The sequence below is a fragment of the Leptinotarsa decemlineata genome, unplaced genomic scaffold (genome assembly GCF_025532065.1).
Source record: "Leptinotarsa decemlineata unplaced genomic scaffold, Ldec_3_MD MMD2_P_RNA_scaffold_4, whole genome shotgun sequence".
In the NCBI taxonomy this organism is placed as follows: Eukaryota; Metazoa; Arthropoda; class Insecta; order Coleoptera; family Chrysomelidae; genus Leptinotarsa; species Leptinotarsa decemlineata.
This window is the reverse complement of record NW_027412531.1, coordinates 4608760-4629609: the sequence shown is the minus strand read 5'-3', so window position 1 is coordinate 4629609 and position 20850 is coordinate 4608760. Positions and strand designations below refer to the sequence as shown.

Genomic DNA, 20850 nt, shown 5'->3' with positions numbered 1-20850 from the left:
TAAAAGTAATTGATTTTTCAGGCAATCGAAAGTGTTCAGTGGATAAATTAATGGATATAATGCCATGCTCGGAGATGTTAGGTTCATTCACAACTGCTCTAATATTATCATAATTTGTAACAACATAATCAATTAAAGCTTTTGAATCACCATAACATCTTGTATAATCCTGAACAACTTGATCTAACCCATATATATTAAATAGTGTTTTTATTTTTTGCTCATAATATTCACCAATCAATAAACATCTTTTACCATCAGAAAAATGTTCTTCTATCACATCCTCCAGAGCATCAATAAAAACAGGCTTACTGGAACTTGGAGACCTATAAAGACCTCCAATGTTCCATATATTATTACCTATTTTGATTTTTATGAACAGACACCAATAAACCATGTCAGTTATATGAGTTTTACTTGACTTAAATTCAACATCTTCCCTTACAAAAATTGAAACTCCATCCGTATAACGACTTGTGCTATTACATCTAAACATATGATACCTTTCAATATAAAGTTCAGCATCATCTATCTCTTCAGTGATACATGTTTCACTAAGAACAATAACATAAGGCTTATAACAAATAATCAAAATCAGCCTTGTGAGCTAAAAAACTACTTACATTTGAATATATAATATGTTGATCAAAACATAACGATTCTGAATATTAGGCTCTACTTGTTTTTCAAATTAACAATTTTAGGGACAGAGTTCACATATTTTATAGTTTTAGAAGTATCACCATTTTCTACCATCTCTTTAAGTTTATCTTTAACATGCTTGTAATAATCCCTTTGAATCTTTGTTTGATCAAAAAACACCTTAACATTACCTGGCAATTTATTCTTATTGAAAAAAACTTGCTTTGCATCCTTTTCTGTGATAAATATCACTTTCACTAATCTTATTTTATTTGGATCAAATTTTCCTAGTCTAAATACCTTAACGTTACGATCAAGCAGTTGAATATCTGAAAGTAAACGTTGTACTTTATCGATTTCATCTAAAATCCTCTGTGTCTTATCGGTTTTTGTAGACTCACTTACATTTGTTATTATAATATTTTTGCTACGCTTCTTACGTTCTTCCCATTCAGAAATGACCTCCTCAATTTAGTTAATAACCCCCCGTCTCAAATTTATATTTATTGGAAGTAATTTGAATAAAACCATTTTGTTGAGAGTTTCACGAGGTGTATTTATTTTTGTATTATTCCAAATAAATAATATTATACATACAACGTGCTCATGACACATTTACCAATAATAATTGTACATCCATATTTATTACAGAAGAATATGTACATCGCACATGCTTATAATTATTCTATATATAAGTAGTAGAATAACCTGTTACAGTATTCACGTCATTCAAGAAAAATAGACACTCGGATTAGTGACGGAAATTCCAAACTATTCGAATCAAACGTGTGAAGATCAACAATGGAATAATCCGAATGCCTATTGGAAATAACTCAATAAATAAATAATTATAGGAACATGGGCAGTAAAACTTCATACATCGTTAGAATTTGCATTAAAAACTACATACACACTATCGAACCTATTATCACATAAAAATAAAAAAGTTGTCCAACCATGTCGTTGGCAGGCAGATGCAACTAAATGCAGTATGTATTTTTAGTTATCGTTCAAAGGGAACACCAATAAAGACCCGAGGATGACAACTCATTTTTATGACTGAGGTGGTTTTCAAGAATATTCATATCTGCTAGCTTTAAGAACTGAATTCTCTACTAATCTCAATCTACAGTATCCAGCTCTATTAGTGTAAGGCAGATGAAACACATAAAGATTCAAATATTGGTTGCGTTTGATTTAAATGAATCCCAATGAAAATTAGTGCTGTAACATGATCAAAGGGCTATGGGGCGATTCTTAATTTCAAAAAACGGAACGCTTAAATCATAAATGGAACCCTATAGCGATATGTAGTTGAATAGAACTAGCCAATACATGATGAAATTTCATATTAGAACTCATCAATACAGTTTATTGTATGCATTTCAATTTACAGTGGAAATCATACAATGAACTGTATTAATGAGTTTTTTAATGGATATGTAGCTCATTTCAAAAGCTTTGAAGAAAGAAACGTTTCTGTACAAATTATAGGTCCGTACAATAACCTATTTTCGAATAGAAATGATATCAATTAGTCCAACACAAAATAATTATTTTTTATTGTCACATTTTGTAATTTTATTTCTTTACCAAATTGTTTTTTCATCCCGATTTGGTTTTCTAGCAGTACCGTTGATTCAGTTTTTTATTGGCATTGACATTGAAAAGGCATTAGTTGATATTGTGATGTGATTCCTTTTGATGTGGTTCGCCTGAATGAAAACAAAGTAGATCAAGCTAATCGAAATCACCATGAGACAACAAGATTTGCTAATGATATTTTTCCACATAGACCAGTTTCTCCTGGTTACGTGAGAAGTGTTGTGCAAAAATGCACTACAACGTTTAGCTTAAAAGATGCTTCAAGATCTTGTCACCCGGCCGTTGAAACCGAAGAGCATCAACTTCAAGTTTTGGAGCCCAAGCTATTAGTGTGCACAATAGCTGCTGATTCAGGTACAGACAAATCAACAGTGCTGAAATTTCAAAACAGCATACAGTTCATCCCTTTGAATCCATGTTATATAAGAACTAAATGAAGATGACCCAGATTGAAGACGGCAGTTTTGTGAAACCATTCAATTGCTACACAACCACATAACTGACTTCCCTATATGTTTCAGAGATGAAGCAAGCTTTTTCGTAAACGGTTTTGTTAGCAGACACAACTAACAACACTGAAGTGTAAACAATCCTCGATGTGTAAACGTATGTTTCGAAATGGTATTGGGTACTTTTTTATCAACGAAAATCTCACCAGATACTTAAACTTGCAATTTTTATAAGTACCATGAAACTTGAATTGTAGCTGCTATTGAAATTCGACTACCATCGAATTTTTTAGTAGAATACAGTACTTTCACACTTGTATGTTCCTGTAAGAGGATACCTAGATGAGGGATTTCATGGACGTTGGATTAAATGACCACCAAGGTCCCCCGACCACGCTCCTCTTGATTTTTCCTTGTGAGATTATGTAAAGGAGCGATTATCTTCAACAAAACCATCTTACTTGCAAGAACGACGACAACGAATCACAAATGTGTGCGCTACTATACCACCATAAATTCTAACAAACGAGTAAGGTAGACTCTTCCATTGTTGAGACGTTGGTGGTGTCCATTTTGAACATCTTATAAAATGAAATAATACTCTGTTTCATGACTGGCAGTTATTATTAAACGGGTGACCGTAGAGACATCTAGTTTATGTATACATGTTGGTTTCTATAAGGCCTTTAAAATGAGTTACATATCGATATAGGGTTCCACTGAATATTTTGGGGTGCAGCCCCTTGTGCCGCTTCTACAGGGGAGAATAAGTGAATGGATAATGCGTACATATGTAATTGCCAAAATTTTGTATTAATGTTTTCAGTAACTTCGGATATATTAGCCCCTACTATGACTTTTGGGACACCCGGTATGTCATTTATCACCTATTAGCAATAATGGAGAACATATCTTTGTAGATTTCGATTGATTCTTTCCTGTTCACATTCAAAAATGATAGAGAAAACTGATACTCATATCTTTGACAGTTCTTGAACTTGATTTTGTCAAAACATTCATAACCAGATAAGTAATTATGTTCAAAAAGTCTATTGGAAATATACGATTTCAAAACACTTTAGATGCCTAGAGTTTTCAGGAGTTTCAAAATAAAGGAATGTAATTTTCACGAACGAAATGATTTGGTGTGGATTGCATTATTATCTTCAAAACAATTATCTTTCCAAAAAATAATTAACAATTCTTATTTTTGTGAAAGTTTCTGGGAAACTATTTGGGAATGATGTATACATATTCCAAATGTAAAAAAATATAAAATATTTTTTTTCGGCTTTTCGCATAAAAATATTATGTATATTTTGCTTCTTTCATTTTTTAATAAGATTCTGGAATACATTTATTCAAACATTCTTTCGATTAACGCATCAAACGTTAATATGGATCTGTTAATTCCGCTCTGCAGAAATTATTACAAACGCAGTTTTACAAACGGGCAAGTAGGAACTCTGCTGGGGATTATTTTGAGATTGTGATCAAAATTAGAATTGAGTCACGTTACCAAAACCTAATCAATTATCACCTGTGTTTAAACTCTAAGCCAGATGTTCATAGAGTAAATAATGTAGAAGATAAACCTTTCCAGTTTTATTGCTAATGCTAATGCAAATCTGGTGCATGAACTTCAGGAATGTAATATAAATCATGAATTGGGCTGGGAATTCTGATGGTACTGATATTTCACCGATAGTTAAACTTCTTTCATAGAGTGTGGTCCAAAAGGAGAATTATTGGAAAAATACTGATAATATATACGTCACCACTTTTAAATTCAGTGGACGGTTGTGTTATATTTCTGTTGTGTACCAGCCAAATGGAATAAACTCGATAAAAAAATAAATGGGTACGTGACCAAAAAACATTCTGACACGTCGATAGGTATTTTAGTTGGGTATTTTCTAATGAAAAACCTTTCATACATTTTATACATTGACATTAATGTAGGTTTTGTTCTAAAGAATTCAGAAATTAATGATATACAGGATGTAGTACTAAAAATATTGATAAATATGTTCGGAAGTTCATTCCTCCAAAATTGTATACAAATAAAAAAACTATAAGTTGTACAATCAAATTGAATTATTTAATTGTTTTCCAAAAATATTCCATTCAAGCCAATCCATTCAGTTATATCAACTGGTAATGGCACATTTGATTGAAATACAAAGAATTCAAATCTCGGGGAAACAGGAATATAGCGATAATGAAACAGGAAAGCCAATTTCTCAATCTACAGTGAGGAGAAATCATCAGAAGTTACGTCAGGCGGCATATAAATCAGATAGGACTTCTTTACGAGATGAAAGGAAAATAATATGTTGATTGACATCTATGAACATCTGCGCAAACCCACAAAAATTTCATCAGTAAAAGTTAAGTATTGCGTTTTCTGAAGAACTGTCAAAATGGAACACACGAGAGAAATGTAATACATAAGTCAATAAATGAACGTATTGATGGAAAAGGAAAATCATCATTTTCCGATGTTTTGATTAGTCTACCTTCAGAGGAAAGAAATTTGATAAGACAGTGTCTTTGTATCGACGCGATGAACTCAAAAACTACCGAACGGATTTTCATACGGTTTTTACCAAAAAACGGAGTGATTTAAAAGAAAGGTTTGTTTCTATGTTTCGTGTAAATTGGTTGAAGTAACCATAACAATTCACTTCAATACCCTTTTTTGTGAAATGATCATGAAATAATCATGAATTCAAAAATAAACCGAACATGCAATATACAGGGGTTCCCTAAAGTTATGGGTCATATAAAAGGGGGTGATATTCTCAATCAATTTTTTGTGGTTTGTTCCGAAAAATCTTAGATTCGAATCTGTATGATGCTTCATGCGAGAATGTTGAAATTCAGATATTTTGTTCGCGTTATAAATATTTGCCAGTTAGTTTTTGAACTATTTCACTCTTCGTATTCTTTTGAAAGGAATTGATAATCGTAGTAACATTAGTTTTTGAAAGAAAATAGTGGAAACCTAATTCAATTGTACCTTCGAAACGTAGAAAATGAACCCACACTTTATTTAAATTGAAAAAGTTGGGTCGGTAATTCACAGTTATGTCAATTTCTGTAATGAAGAGCAAGCAAATATCTGATCAATATCAAATGCAAAAACCCCATGAAATATATCATATTCCCAGCTATGCATTTAGCATAGCGGTGTTCAGATCTCATATAAACCATAGATCTTTTCATCTTTCCCAAAATTATTTTGTCTGATATAGGACTGATTGGAGTGACATTTCTCGGGAGAGAAATTATAGTAAGATTTTTTGCAATGAATGAAATCTACCTAGTTCTGTGAAACAAAACCTTTGATCCATTCTGGGACTTATCATCAGTCATACCACAAAATACTAATGAACAGAGACGATTTTATTGTTTAAATTCCTACACAAAAGAATAGACGAAAGGAAATGCATAAAATCTCTATCAATTTCCACGAATTTTACGTACATTTAAAGAGATTTTCTCCCACAGAAAATTTTGAGGTTAATTAAATGTTATACCATCAACTTTCCTCTGATAGGTTTGGACATGAGTAATTATGCAAAAAACAATATACATGACGTCTTGTTATCTTGATAAGTGGAATTTGGAAGCTCTGATGTGAAATAAATCTATTGAATCATAGTCATCTCTCGATGATGCGAATTTGGTTAGCTGAATGCTCATAAAAAATCAACAACGAGGTCTTAACGGCGGTCCGTTAACTGAATTGAAGTCGGCTGAATTTTCAGCTAGACTAACCAAATTTTAAAGAAAATGCAATAACTCGAAGATCATGAAGAAACGAATGGGAAAATATATGTTCTACTGGCACGCGTATGTTCTTGAGTAACCCTGTATCTTGCGAATACAACTTTTCACTGTAAGGACTTTCAAAGAGCTAGCTTATACGTACGATTGAGATCAGATATAAGTGCACTATATTTGAGAAACTAGTTGAGTTTACAAACTCAGATTGATAGTTCCTTTGCAATAAAACGATATAGAAAGTGAACACCAAACAATCACTTCAAGTCTCATAGTTTTAGACGATACATTCACTGGTTTTTCACTTTTCATCTTCTGTCTTGTAGAAAAGAACACCTAACACTTTTGTTGATATCAAGAAATGTATCCATTAATAATGATATCATACCCTCATCTCAACGATTGCACATGTACGTGAACACCTCCAAAACAAGTTTTTCACTGAAATATTTTTTTAAATATCAGTCTTAATATTTACAGGATCTAAAATCATATACCCTCAGTACTTCTGACCCACACAATCCGACTGATAATACGTAGTGGCGGGCGATCTGTAATTAGGAGGACTCGGAGGCACTCCTGTGTGTCGGAATCCTGACAGTTGACAACTGGGAGCTGCACCGTTATCGAATACAAGATCCCTGTAGCCTGTAGCCGATTCTGGTGAGGTTTCTGGGCTGTACCAAGGGCTGTAACGTGGTCCAGCCTCGTCGGCTATGCTGTACTGGTGTTGAGGAGCCGCGCTGGGGCAATAAGAATACATGCCTGCAATAAAGAAAAGATATCAATGAATATCATCGAGCTGAGCATTTTGAATCGAGTCCAATGTTTTTAAAATCCCTACTTCCCTACTAATATTATAAATGCGAATGTAAGTTTGTTTGTTACGGTTTCACACAAAAACTACTCAACCGATCATCATTAAATTTTTCACACATATTCTTGAAGTTATCAGAAGTAATACTTTCTTTTAATTAAATAAAGAATTATTTTTTATGTAAGATAAGAAAATTGTTTGTCAAAAAAATCTTAAAATCTAGCTACTATAACGTCCTATAGTTCTCATATTGATTCATTTCTATTGTACGATTCATTTCTATTGTACTAATACTTCTTTGATGGCATAAATGCGAGCAAAGCTGCGGGTAAAAACTAGTAGTGAATAAAGCTTTATGAAACATTCAGCAAATCGTCTTTCGAATCAACATTTAGAACTTCAAGGTAATATTCCTGATGGACATTATCTACCCCCATGTATAGATAAACTGATTACTGATAATATATTATGATTAATTAAAAAAACTCCAGACTCTTCTAGGGTTTCTTATTAGTCAGTGGGCTATGCTTGAAGACTGACAGTAAACAACACTGAAGAAATGAACTGTAAACGTTCAAGCCCGTCTCGATATACCTACACAGTAGGTTGAATGGACTGACGCCTATCAGAAAACAACTACTCCCCTGGATTATATCCAACACCCTTCATGGTATTAGCCAGGGGAGTAGTTGTTTTCTGATAGGCGTCAGTCCATTCAGCCTACTGTGTAGGTATATTCGAGACTGTCTTGAACCTTCAAAGTTTATTTCTTTAGATTTGTTTACTGCCAGTCTTGAAGCATAGCCCACTGACTAATAAGAAAGATTTTCTTCCTTACTCAGAGGAATCGGGCAAATGACGGATATGCAGTTGGTTAGTACCTCGTCCACTAGATGGAGTGACATTTTGTTGTTCGCTCCAACTTAGGAAGGAGAATGAAATACTCTGAAAGAATTCCGATTTTCAATTATAGAGTATCATTGACTTTGGGTCGATGATGGCCACTATCTTGCACTGATGAGTGGCTAATGAGCCCGAAACCGGTCTGCAAGTGTGCCCGTTCCAAAATTGGAGGTCAACTCTTTCAGTTGTATTGCCAATTGCATATGCAGGAAATTTTTTGTGGAGATTTCTGCACTGACGCCTGTCGGATATGATTCAACACCCTTCGTAGTATTAGCCAGGGGTGTAGTTGTTTTCTTATAGGCGTCAGTCCATTAAACCTACTGTGTAGGTATATCCGAGACTGGCTTGAACGTTTAAAATTCATTTCTTTAGATCTCTTCTAGGGTGTTGAGTAAAATTTTATTAGTTTCCTTTTCACAAATTAGTCCACGAGAAATAAGTAACTATCTTAGAAAATGCAGGCCTGTACCTATTATATGTTCCATGAAAATATCGGAAATTGTGGAATATTTCAAATATCGAATTTCAATCATGATTTGCTGAAATCATTCGAAAACTAAGATAGATTATTTTGATATTATGACTTCTAACCACAGCTGTTTGGAAGCATATTTTATTAGATTTGGAAATAAGTATATAAGCCCGTTGCATCAAAATGAATAATTGAAAGAATATCACCTTAATTTGGTGCTTAAAGTGTATATAATTGTTCAGAAGTAAAAATTTACATTAAAAGGAAAGCAAACCTCTTTTATATAGGTACCTACTGAGGATAGTCTAGTTACATTCCAATTATTTTAATTGAGTGTTCTTTATTTTATCTAGATGAGAAAGTGCTTTCTTTCTTATTCACCCTAGAGAATAGTTGGACTCAACATTCTGTAGGTATAATCACCTTTACTCAAAACTTCATTATTAAAATCGGAAAGTTCTCTTTACTTAATCATTAATTGCTTTTTCATCTGAATATAATGTTGCACAGAGCATTCTCACTACCCTTGTCTGCTAACAATCTAGCAAGGGAAATTGATATAATTACAGTAGGAGATTACAGAGAGGTCATAATGATGGTTTCAACGCAGACACAATCCAGAAATTAGTCAGAAAACAAAGCCGTAAATTCACTTACAGATTAATATACAAAATTGGGAATATACAGAAATATACATAGACATAAACAAAAATCAATTTTTCACAGCCAGTGTGTTTATAATTTATAATTACTGACCTACAATTGTGAAGGCATACCTTTTTTGAAAAATTCAATATATTTAATAGCTATGGTAGATACGTCGAACTAGTTTTTCCTATTCTATTCTTGATATGAAATAGATACTATTTTTTGTCGAATTAACCATTTTTTATAGCAATTTCCATACTTGAGCCTCAATTTGAACTGTACCTTTCACGCTACTTTTTTTGCTTGAGCAGGAAGAATTTGAACGCATTACTGCAGCCAGATATATTTAGCATTTTTTCAATATCAAAATGATGAATTCATAGATAAATTTTATGAATGAATTGATTTTTTATGAATTCCCGACGCCAGTGATGATTTGGCTGCTAGATAAAAACAGCTACAACTAACTTCACACCGACCGTTCGGTGTATGATATATAATAATTATTATTATTTTATTATTATTATTACATATAAATAAAGGCTGAGGACAAACTGCTATGTGAGCCTAAAAACGAAGTATATCAACAAGTTAATACAATGCATGCAAAAAGAAAAGAAAAATAATTAATATATGCATAGAGCCGATTAAGCAAATATCTATTTTGTATTTGAAACTGTTCACTGAGTCGGAATTCATAACATCGTAATAATCATAATAATAATAATAATGTCTTTTATTTATCAAGGCAAAAAAGAAAGTACACAAAGGAAAATATAATGGGTTTGGTAAAATCCCGGAGCGGAATTCAGGAGACAAGCGTGTGCAACACGCCGAATCCTGCTCTTCCATTCAACTCCTTTACAATATATAAAACTTAAAAGTATTCATCGAACATATGATGTACAAAAATTGTAGTACCTATTGATACATTCTGTCAATAACTAATAATCATTTTTCATTGTTACTGTATTCAATTCTAATTCATCCTTAATTTTAGACACTATGATATGCATATATATGTGTATTATAAGTTATATTTTCCATTGTTTATAATTCCATTGTGTAGATACTGTAGTGGATTTTTGTGTTTGTATCCTGAATATATAAATAAAAATAAATAATTACTCAATGGCGGCCATTTTAAACATTTATTGGGGGGTATATAATAGTTTTAGATTCAGTTCGAGGTGTTTCAAATAGACGAAGAAATGACTTGGTGTTCCATGAAAAACTTTTTGGAAGCTTTGAGTCGCCCTGTATATTGGAAATACTAAAAAAAGACTTTAAACTATCCCACCTAAACTAGTGCTTCAATTTTTTTTTGCGAAAAACAGAAAAAGGTTATTATAATGGTTAAAACCCGTCGTTTACCCTTTATAATCGATGAAAGAAACTTTTTAGCCAAAACATTCCGACAGATAATATTTATCCAAACTATATGTGAGAAATCACTTTCAAGCATTCAAGCACTTTTGTAGAAACCTACAGCTTTAAAAGTAGTCCGACTCTGCCGCAATACCATCACTCCCAGAACTAAGTGTTTCTTAACAGTTTTATAGGGGTAACATAGTAGCTAAAATACGTTGAAATGCTTGCTACTGCTACCAATCTATTTTATAGAACGACGCCATTTTAAATGATAGCGATCCGGGATACTGAAATTAGATGAGTTGAAAATATGAAATACCTCATTTATAGGGATATTTACAGCTGAAAAGTACATAAATATCATAACATTATATTATTTAGAATAAAGTGAGTTGAATTTGCGACTAGAAAATCAATACGCCGACAGAGTTAATTTTTATATAATTAACAATTTTACCGAAAACATTCATGAATGAGTGGCGCGCTTAAATTTTGCTAATAATAGGCTATATATTTGTCAATAAAATTTCATTTGCAGTAAAAATATCAATCTTCGAAACATAAACAATGTCTTTAACAGTTTTATGAGTGCAGAAGTGAAATTTTAAAATGGCTTCAACCTTTCTATTTGTTATTTTTCAGTTGGTGACATATCTATTATATTTTCCTAGTGTCCAATACAAAATTACTTCTTGCGTCTTCAAGAAAACATTTTCAACGCTTTTTTATTTTATTGTTATCGTTTTTGTCTGTATTATATTTCATAAAGCCTACTTGGAACTACTAAAAAACTCTTATAAAACTGTCTTCTGATTATTTTATAAGTATCGCTTAAATATGTTGCAAAAGTGCAGTAAGGAAAGTCTTTACAAAACTACTTTTTAAGAGTGTTAGACAAATTTTATAGTTACTGCCAAAATGTTTATAAAACTGTTTTGTAGTGTTTGTTAAAGGCCTTACAAAATATTGATAATAACTATAATGATTTATAAAACGGTGCCAATTTCCTATTTATAGCAGTTTTATAAACACATTGAAAACATTTCTGGGAGTGATGCAGTTTTATAATTTGTTTCTCCGAAACGTTTCCGCAACTATTATAAAATACGAAATTGCTAGTTGGGTATGTAGTAAGAGAGGGGAAAAAAAGGAATAAGAGAGGGGTAATTCATAATTCTTACTGAATAACTTGAATTTTGGCATTTTATGCGAGACTTTAGTTGCACATCTTTCATATAGCCAGTTACGAGCCTGAAGCTTGAAAAGTGGCAGTTTCAATTTTTTTAGATGTGTGGAAAGACTATTGTAATGAGTGTAGATAGAAAAACTGAATGATCTCTCAAACAGTGCTGTGCTATGGTGTGGCCATTTATTGTATTTTTGTGTCGGATATTCACTTCATGTTTATTTTTACGAAATCGAACTTTATTATAAAGATACTGCGGTGATTTGTTGATGATTATATTGTGAAATACAGTTAGAGATTGCAATAAGAAACGATTCTTCATTGACAGCCATTGCGACTGAGAAAGCTTATGAGAAATATGCTGGAACTAACAACGGATGCCAAAAATGTAAACAGGAATTTTGGACTTTTTGTATCCTGCATAAATCTAGACTATCCAAACAGGGAAAATATACAGGTGAACAGTAGGTAAACTGTGAAAGGATGAGAGTCTGGCATAAATTGGTTTTTCTCTGAGTATTCAGGTATGCGCGGTGAGGGTAAATTAATCTCAAGTTCGCGTAAGCTCTCTGGATATATAATGAAACTTGCTTTTTGAACCTGAAATTATTATTCAACATCAAGTCAAGATTTGTTGCCTCCGGTACTATATTTAGAGTTATACCATTCAGAGGAATATTTACTTGAGGTAAATACCTTTGGCATAATAACTTGGGACCAAACATGAGAACCTGCGTTTTATTAGGATTGAGTTGCAGTTCGTGTTTCACAGAAGAATCAGAAATGTTTTGAAGTTCAGTATTGATGTCAGCAACAGCTTCATTCAGCAATTCTGGTTTGAACGATACATAAAGTTGGGTATCATTCGCGTAAGTATGATACTTACAGAGATCGATCTTAGTCAGTATATTTGAGGTATATAAACTAAAAAGCAGAGGCCCAGAGGTAAGGCCATATCTCATATAAAGGTTGAACTTCATTTCGAAGCTGATTTGATGAGGATAATTTAGTTCTAACACGAGCCAATTTAACTTGGTTACGGAGATACAGATCTTTGTTAGTTTTGAGTTGGTATTCTTCCAGATGTTTCACACGTTTTCGCCAAGTTGCTGGGCTATCCAACAAATTCATCTTCTGGATTTGGTCCCCTGATACTTGTATTCGCAATATCATCTGCTTTACCATCTACTCTGGACCAATATGACTTGGTGTCCAGAGAAAAATTATTTCAAGAGATATGATAATAAAAAACGGAAGACTTTCTTAATTTTATCTCCCATAATGAAATATGGTTATGCCAGAGGAAGTGTAGGAAGTTTTCCATTTTTTTTAATAAATTGCGTAGCGAACTTCCTCAATCTGGAAATATGAGGATTTTGATTCATTTCACTATATCAAACAATAAAATAGCTTTTGTCAGATATTCGCTCTTGATGCCAAATACCAGTGATGAGATTCCCGTATTACAATTTGGCAGTACCCTCTCTTGTTTGCGATCCATTGGTATATATTAGTTAGTGTATTAGTTAGTTAGTACATTAGTAAGTAATCAAAATTGATAATTTTGTCAATGCCATTTTTGATGTTTCTTCGATACAAGCAATTCAGTTTATTTTACTGATGCAGGCTGAATATCGAATCATTGATTATTGTTCTCCTCACTTACTAATGAAGTTGACAGTGATATTTTCACTATAAAAGGTTTACAAGGCCGCGATATATGTTTCGTGGTTTTGTAAACCTACTTCAAGTAGGACTATTGTCAAGTGTTAAGTCGTACTTCCCTTAAGAACATAGAAAATCAGCGTTTATTGAAGGGCGTGAATGAGATATATGTACACAGTGTTTGTCAGATAAAATACAACAATTCGAAGATGATCAAAGCAGCTTTTAGCAGTGGAAAATCAAATATTACGCCATCAAAGGCGACGAGATCAGTCTCTGAGCAGTTCAATTTCAGAGAACACTGTTGTCTATGTGGAGACGAAATAACTGAAAAGCAAGAAGAAGCCAGAAATACGGAACAATGTCATTACTGCAGAAAAGTTGTCACTCAGTGCAAAAATCTTGAAAGCAACTGAGAAACGTGGTGATGAATGGGCTCTCAAAATAAAAGAGCGTATATCTGAGAACACAGATTCGGTAGCCCTTAATGCAAGACATCATCAGTTTTGCCAAACAAAGTTCTACCAGGCACCACCAACAGGAAAGTCCAGGGAAAATCGTCAGCATCCCACAGTTGATAAGGCCATGGAAAGATTTAATAATTTTTGGAAGAGAACGCTGAGAAGTGTTAGTTCTCATGGACCAGATAGAAGGATAACGACCTCAACTACGAGCAGTGAAAACCCGCTAGTTTGCAAAGTATGGAGAGGACATTTTGATCGTTGAGAAACCCTTCAAACACACGACTGTTTGTTTTGAAAACGCAGGTCACATAACTCTCACCAGTACATGGTATGAAAGTAGAAGCTCAGATTCTCAAGCAGAAAGACTATGCGTGGTGAAAGCTGCTGCTGAAATCATACGAGAGGATATACGGTCACAAGTGATTTATTTTTAATATTACTCAATTTCCTACAAATAAACTCATTAATTTTTGTTGTACTTATCTTCTTTACTTCATTATTCGTAGCTTAATAAATAATAGACAAAATCAAAGATGTAATTGTTTTATTTCAAAACTGACTTTTATTTTCAAAACATGTGTTCCATGACATAAATAAGAATGTATCAATTCTCCTACTTTAACCTCCTTCCTCTTTGAGTTGTATATTTCAATGTCTTAAACGTCATCGTTCACACTTCTCATTTTTTTTTTTTTAATATCTCATCATAAAAAGCTTCGATGGTATAATCAGGGTGAAATTAAATTAATCAGATAGACAGAAGTTCGAAAAAAAATGATAAACTTTGAAACGCTCAATCTCGGAAACTATCGGGTCTACATAGACAGTTCTAGTATTATATTGTAGCAAATTTTGTCTACTTTAAAAACTTATACAGCAAGTTTTATCAAAAACTATTGCTTCAGGTTTTTAATCGCCAAAATTTGAAAAAACCCGATTTTTCCGCGGCGCTCGAGGCGCTCGAGGTCACAAATCTTGTTGGTAGTGCTGTTACATCTAAGTGCTAATATTACTTGATAACTATTGAAAATGACAAAAATTTCACTGGAAACAATAATTCAGAAAAAATGGAAAAATAGTCGAATGGAATATTAATAACAACAAAAATATACGAATACTCAGTAGTGGGAGCCCAAAAAATGTGCAGATATATTTTTACATTGGCGCATTCGGCATTTTTATTGGCGGAAGAAGGAAATATCGCCATTTTTATATTGGAGGGTCGGTTGTTGACAGTAACGCCATATAGAAACGTTCAGTTAATTGGAGGGGTGAGAATTGTGAGGCAAACCTTCTATGTAATTCACAATACAATAAGCTCAATGTGAGCTCTTTTATAAATTATGTCCCTACGCCGAAGCTGTCCAAAAATTTTTATAGTTTTTGTATGTGTTCAAAAAAAGTTAAGGAGGTTGCGTTAATGGCCATGGTACGATTACACACGGCTGGTGTAAACCTAGAAGTAGGAATGGGTCGATTGAGGTTGGGCCTATAGCGGGAAGCGCTTACTGCGCAACCTCTGCTGCAGGCAACAAGTGATGCAATTGAACCCAGGTTTGTGTTTAATAAACCCTACAAAATGAGCAGAACACAGAGTCAGATGTTACAAATGCAATACGGATTTATACAGATGGCTCAAAAACCAAAGAAGGCTCAGGATGTGGAGTGGAGATCACTAAGCCTAAGGATTAAGTGGGGAATGGGAAGAAATACCAGCGTGGTCCAAACAGAACTGGCTGGTATCTCAATCGCCACAAAAGAAATAACCAAGAAAAGAATTTCTGGCAAAAACATAACAATCTGCACTGATAGCAGACACCGTGTTACTTCAGGGCTAGCACTAAAGTGCCACCAAGATTTAGCCAAAGCTTCGGTAGATAATAACATTATACTGAGGTGGGTTAAAGGGCACGACAGGAGTAAAGGTAATCGCATTGCCGACTCTTTAGCCAAGGAAGCGGCTGGACTAAGAATTTTAGGACCAAGTGGCACCCACGGCCTGATGACTTCGACAATTGCGGAACTAGTCAAATGTTACACCCATGCTCAATCTTTAAAGAGATGTGATGAAATCAAAGGATGTAATCTTGCCAGGATCATCTTGGACGACCCTGGGAAGCTGGCGCCGAAGAAATATCTGGCGATGACCAGGAAAAATCTACGCCTTACAGTAGGATTTCTGACTGGCCACTGTCAGCTAAGGAAACACCTACATAATATGGGGCTAGTGGACACACCTCTATGCAGGATTTGTGAACAGGAAGACGAGACTGTCAGGCATATGTCCTGTGCGAGTGCCCGGAGTTATCGTCAATAAGAGAGTGTGTGTTTGGCGAGTCTTGGCCTACACCTGCCGATATAAAGGAGATGTCTCCCAGCGACCTATCCACCTTCCTGGAAAGGACAGGATGGACGACGACCTAGGAGGACAACTCCTCGGGAGGATGTACAATGGGTCACATGTGGCCTAAGTGCGTGGGCTTACACTCACCCTCCCTACTCTACAGATACAGATACAGATGTGTTCAAAAATAATCATGTTAAATCACTGAAATATGTCTGACTCATATTCTCTTTGGAATTTGTCGTTTGTCGTCTGTTAATTTAATATGAATGTATATCACCAGAACATTTTCAGTAAAGTTTATGCTGAAAGAGTTTTAGATTGAAAACAAATATTTTTTGGCACTATTTTAGTTACAATTGACCAATTTCTTGGAATATAGTCATGTAACACTTTACCTATAGGTACAGTGCATTTCTTTAATGTCCCCTCCCCTTTTATTTTTTGAACGGGTCAACTCAAAAAATTGAAATTGGGGATAATGAAATTAATGCATGATTACTTTATTTTGAAGTGAAATTGATAGAAGAAACTTTCAAGATGGCGACTGTGCGCCATCTCGGAAAAAAAAAATAAATGGAAAGAGGGGTCTTGTTACACATTATTTCGAAGCTCCTGACGAATACTTCACAACTCTACTACAAAATGGCACAACATTTAATAATTTCCTGAAGACAAACACAATAATATCGATATTTCTAGAAATATTCTTTTTTGGCTGCCATTTGGCAATTCCAACAACCCGATACGGTTTGTTGAGTTATTTTTTGTTCATAAAAACGTCAAAACATGTCAATGCGATGATGAACATCATTTTTCAGTTAGAATATACTCATTTAGTTTTTGATTTTACTAGTAGAAAGGTACCACGTCAACAATCACTAAAAAGGTCAATTCTCGTCCATCATTGAAAGAAAAAATTCAAGCGATTTTTATTTTCGGTGCGACGCATAAATTTCACGAGACCGAAAGAATTTTCAATGAACATTTTCCGAATCGTCCAAATCTGAAGAAAATATTTGAAGGAACTTGTATCCAAATTCACAACCACCGGTAGTGTACATAACAAAAAGCCTCCAGATCATCCGTCCATTCCGGAAGAACAGCAAGTGCAAATAATTGGTGAGATTGTAGTAAATTCTGAACAGTCTACTTATTCCGTCGCGCATGTTTGTAAGGTGTCTCCTTCTACTGTGTCGAGACTTTTGAAGAGGAATAGGTATCATACATACAAAATTAAAATGGTTCACCAATTAACAGAAGGTGACCCTGACCGAAAAACAGAATTCTGCGAAATCATGACGGAAACCATTGCAAGGCATCCTACCTATGTCCACAATATTTGTTTTAGTGATGAATGTACATTTTTTCAAACGGAAATGGCCACAGACAAAATTGCCGTTATTGAAGTGCCACCAACCCTATCGTTTTCCGGGAAACACATACCCAATATCCAGAAAAAATTAACTTTTGGACAGGAATATTGGTAAACCATATTGCAGGACCTCTATTTATTGATCAAAATTCAACAGGAGAACTGTATTTGAATATGCTGGAAACTACTGTTGACCTTCTCATCACTGAAATCTTCGAAGCGAATCCCAATGAATTCGATATGGATATTGTATTCCAACAAGATGAAGCACCACCATATTACTCCAGAGAAGTAAGAAACTATTTGGATACTACTTCTTCCAGTCGTTGGATTGGCCGTCAAGGTCCTACAGAATGGCCAGCCAACTCACCACATTTGAGGTATTAACGTTACTGTAACGTTTTTGTGAAACTGTCTTGTGAAAATCACACAATGAAGTGTTTTTAGAATACGTCAACGTTACTATGTTCGAAAATGTTCGGCGTGAAATATCGGATATGCTGTTCATATGTCAAGAAATTCAAGGCAACCATTTCGTACATCTTCTGAACTGACCTCAAGCTTATTACCTCATATTATGTAGTAAAATGTCAATGTATTCAGGCAATTATTGAAAGTTCCGCCATTCTGTAGTAATTGAAGATGTTGAGATTATATTCTAGGAAAACAGTCAAAAACGTTAACTTCTGAAGAAATTTAACAATTTTTAAAAGATGCACCTGATGAAAAGTATTTACTGATAAAGGTATGAATTGAAAATTTTTAAATTGTTATCGAAAAATGACTGTTTGATTTTGATTTCAGGCTGCTTTGGCTATTGGCCTTACAGGGTCATTCTGTTGTGATGAACATGGAAGATCTTAATTCGACCCTTTTAATAAAATTACCCGATACTAAATCCCAGGTTCCTAGAAATGTCAGTCACATGAGAATTCTACCAAATTTACAAAAAATAAGTGAAGCTTCGACCATGCACAAATGAAACACGTTTTTTTTTAATTACAAAAATAGCAAATGTACGAAACAGCCTGTGGGGATAAATAAATTTGGCACCGTGGCGAAAGAAATAGCGAAATTTTTGCAATTACCGCACCCTGAATTATATACTGGCCACTGTTTCCGAAGGTCATCTGCGATTATTTTAGTTAATGCAGGGGCAGATCTTTTAACTTTAAAACACCATGGGGGTTGGAAATCCAGTAATATCGCTGAATCTTGCATCGACAACTCCATAGCTAACAAAATGAAAATTTCAAAAAGTATAGTAGAATCCATTCAGCCTCCAGCGCCATTAGAAATTGAACACAGCAATGCTGTGGAAGCTCAGTACGTGTCCACATCAACTTCAACTTCGACCGCAGCTAATATTTCAATTACCGAAATCACGTTGAAACAAAATGACCTACCAGGAATTACTTTATAAAATTGTTCAAATATAACAGTTAATTACTATTTTGAATAAAATATAAAAATGAGTCAATGACATACAAGTACTATTATATATGTATTTTAATTTTCAATACTTGAAAACAACGCAACCGTAGAAAAATTACAGTGTATAATGCTTGAGAAAATGATATATTTCTTACTCGCTTGATTTGCGGCAACAAATTTCTGCGCTCGTGAGAAATATGTCGTTTTTCTCACTTGTTGTACAATATACTATTTTCTCAAAGCAGTAGATTCATTCATTTATAGAGTTGTCTGATATAATCAGCATCAAGGCAAAATTTGATCATAGTTATTACATATAGGTAATGGCTACCTTAGTATTTTAGATGGTCATATCAAGCAACCCTTCGAATTTCAAAGCAGTTGAAAATATTACGATAAATGCCAGTTCAATACAGAGTAGATGGGTACTGAAAAACTTACCACCAGAAGAGTGCAATCTCGCCGAATTCGAATAACTGATGGCTTGATCCCTGCTCGTCATCAAACTGTCAACACTAAAAGCAGCGGCGGTATCCATCGCTTGCAGAGACGCAGTCACGTCACTCATCATATGTTCTTGATGTACGATAACGGATTTTGGATCCCCATATTTGGAGCTCATACAATGACTCATTTCCGTGTTCGGCTCCCGTTTCGGTTTGCATTCTAATTTACTTTTGACGTCTTCCAAGGGCTTCTCATCTCGTTTGGCCATGGAAGTCGGGGAGTCGGACTGATGCTGCTGTCTTTTGATCTGTTCTTCTTTCTCTCTAAGAGCGTCCTTTTTTTTAAAGCGCCTCCTTCGCCTCAAATATGAACCGTTGTCGAACATGTTGTACGAGTCAGGATCCAATGTCCAGTAGCTTCCTTTTCCGGGCTTCTTGTCGTCGCGAGGAACTTTCACAAAACACTCGTTAAGGCTGAGGTTGTGTCTGATCGAGTTTTGCCACCCTTGTTTGTTTTCCCGGTAGTAAGGAAACCTCTCCATGATGAACTGGTAAATGCCGTTGAGGGTGATTTTTTTATCTTGCGCGTTCTGAATTGCCATGGCAATCAGAGCTATATACGAGTAAGGAGGCTTGACCATATCTTTGGTGGTGCTGAGTGGGTGCTGTTGGTGATGCCAAGCGGCTGCTGCATACCCATATCGGGAATACTGTTCGTACGCGTAAGGGTTCGTTGCTGTAACCGCAGCAGCCGCTGCTGCTGAGGAATACCCGGCTCCATACCGGTTGTAAGGCGTTTGAGGATCCGTGAAAATAGTGTGCATGTTGTAAGTGCCCGGCACCATTCGTTATACAAACAAAACGGAGAAAGATAACAAACAAAAATCAAAAGTTCGAACTGGTAATCGAAAAGCGTCGGAGTTTTCTAAAACGAAAACACCACTGTTATTTTAGCAGTATGGTACGTTTCGTGTTTTCATTCCAATCAATCTTCCGAAAACAAGTTTGCGCTCACTTAATATTATGATACACAACATAGGGCAGTTTACACAGAGATTAAGTAAAAACAGAGTATGTTGCTTCTTGCCGGGACACAATGTTACTAGTGAAAACAGACCGGCTAGGGCAGGGAGCCGCTTCAATTAGGGACGGACTGCGCGCTCTGGGAACCGTCGACACTCCTCCGCCACTGCAGCCAATGGAGGACCGCACGGAAGCTGACCCCGCCCCAAATCAA

The 20850-nt window shown here is 34.7% G+C and overlaps 1 protein-coding gene across 1 annotated transcript; it reads right to left on the bottom strand.

Annotated features, from left to right (window-relative positions):
- Positions 1–1164: 1164 nt before the first annotated feature.
- On the bottom strand, positions 1165–20767 carry croc (forkhead box protein crocodile). Its single transcript, XM_023171977.2, has 2 exons — positions 19609–20767; positions 1165–7250 (listed from the first exon to the last, which is right to left on the bottom strand). Exons 1-2 carry the CDS (start codon positions 20456–20458, stop codon positions 6985–6987), a joined length of 1116 nt encoding a protein of 371 aa, XP_023027745.1. The 5' UTR covers positions 20459–20767; the 3' UTR covers positions 1165–6984.
- Between the last annotated feature and the right edge of the window lie 83 nt (positions 20768–20850).

What these genes read in the sequence shown, in the direction of transcription:
- croc (XM_023171977.2), bottom strand. Translation starts at nt 20,458, where the DNA reads ATGGTGCCGGGCACTTACAACATGCACACTATTTTCACGGATCCTCAA. An exon ending in GAGATTGCACTCTTCTGGTG is followed by an intron (nt 7,251 to 19,608) that starts GTAAGTTTTTCA and finishes TCTTTATTGCAG; the next exon opens with GCATGTATTCTTATTGCCCC.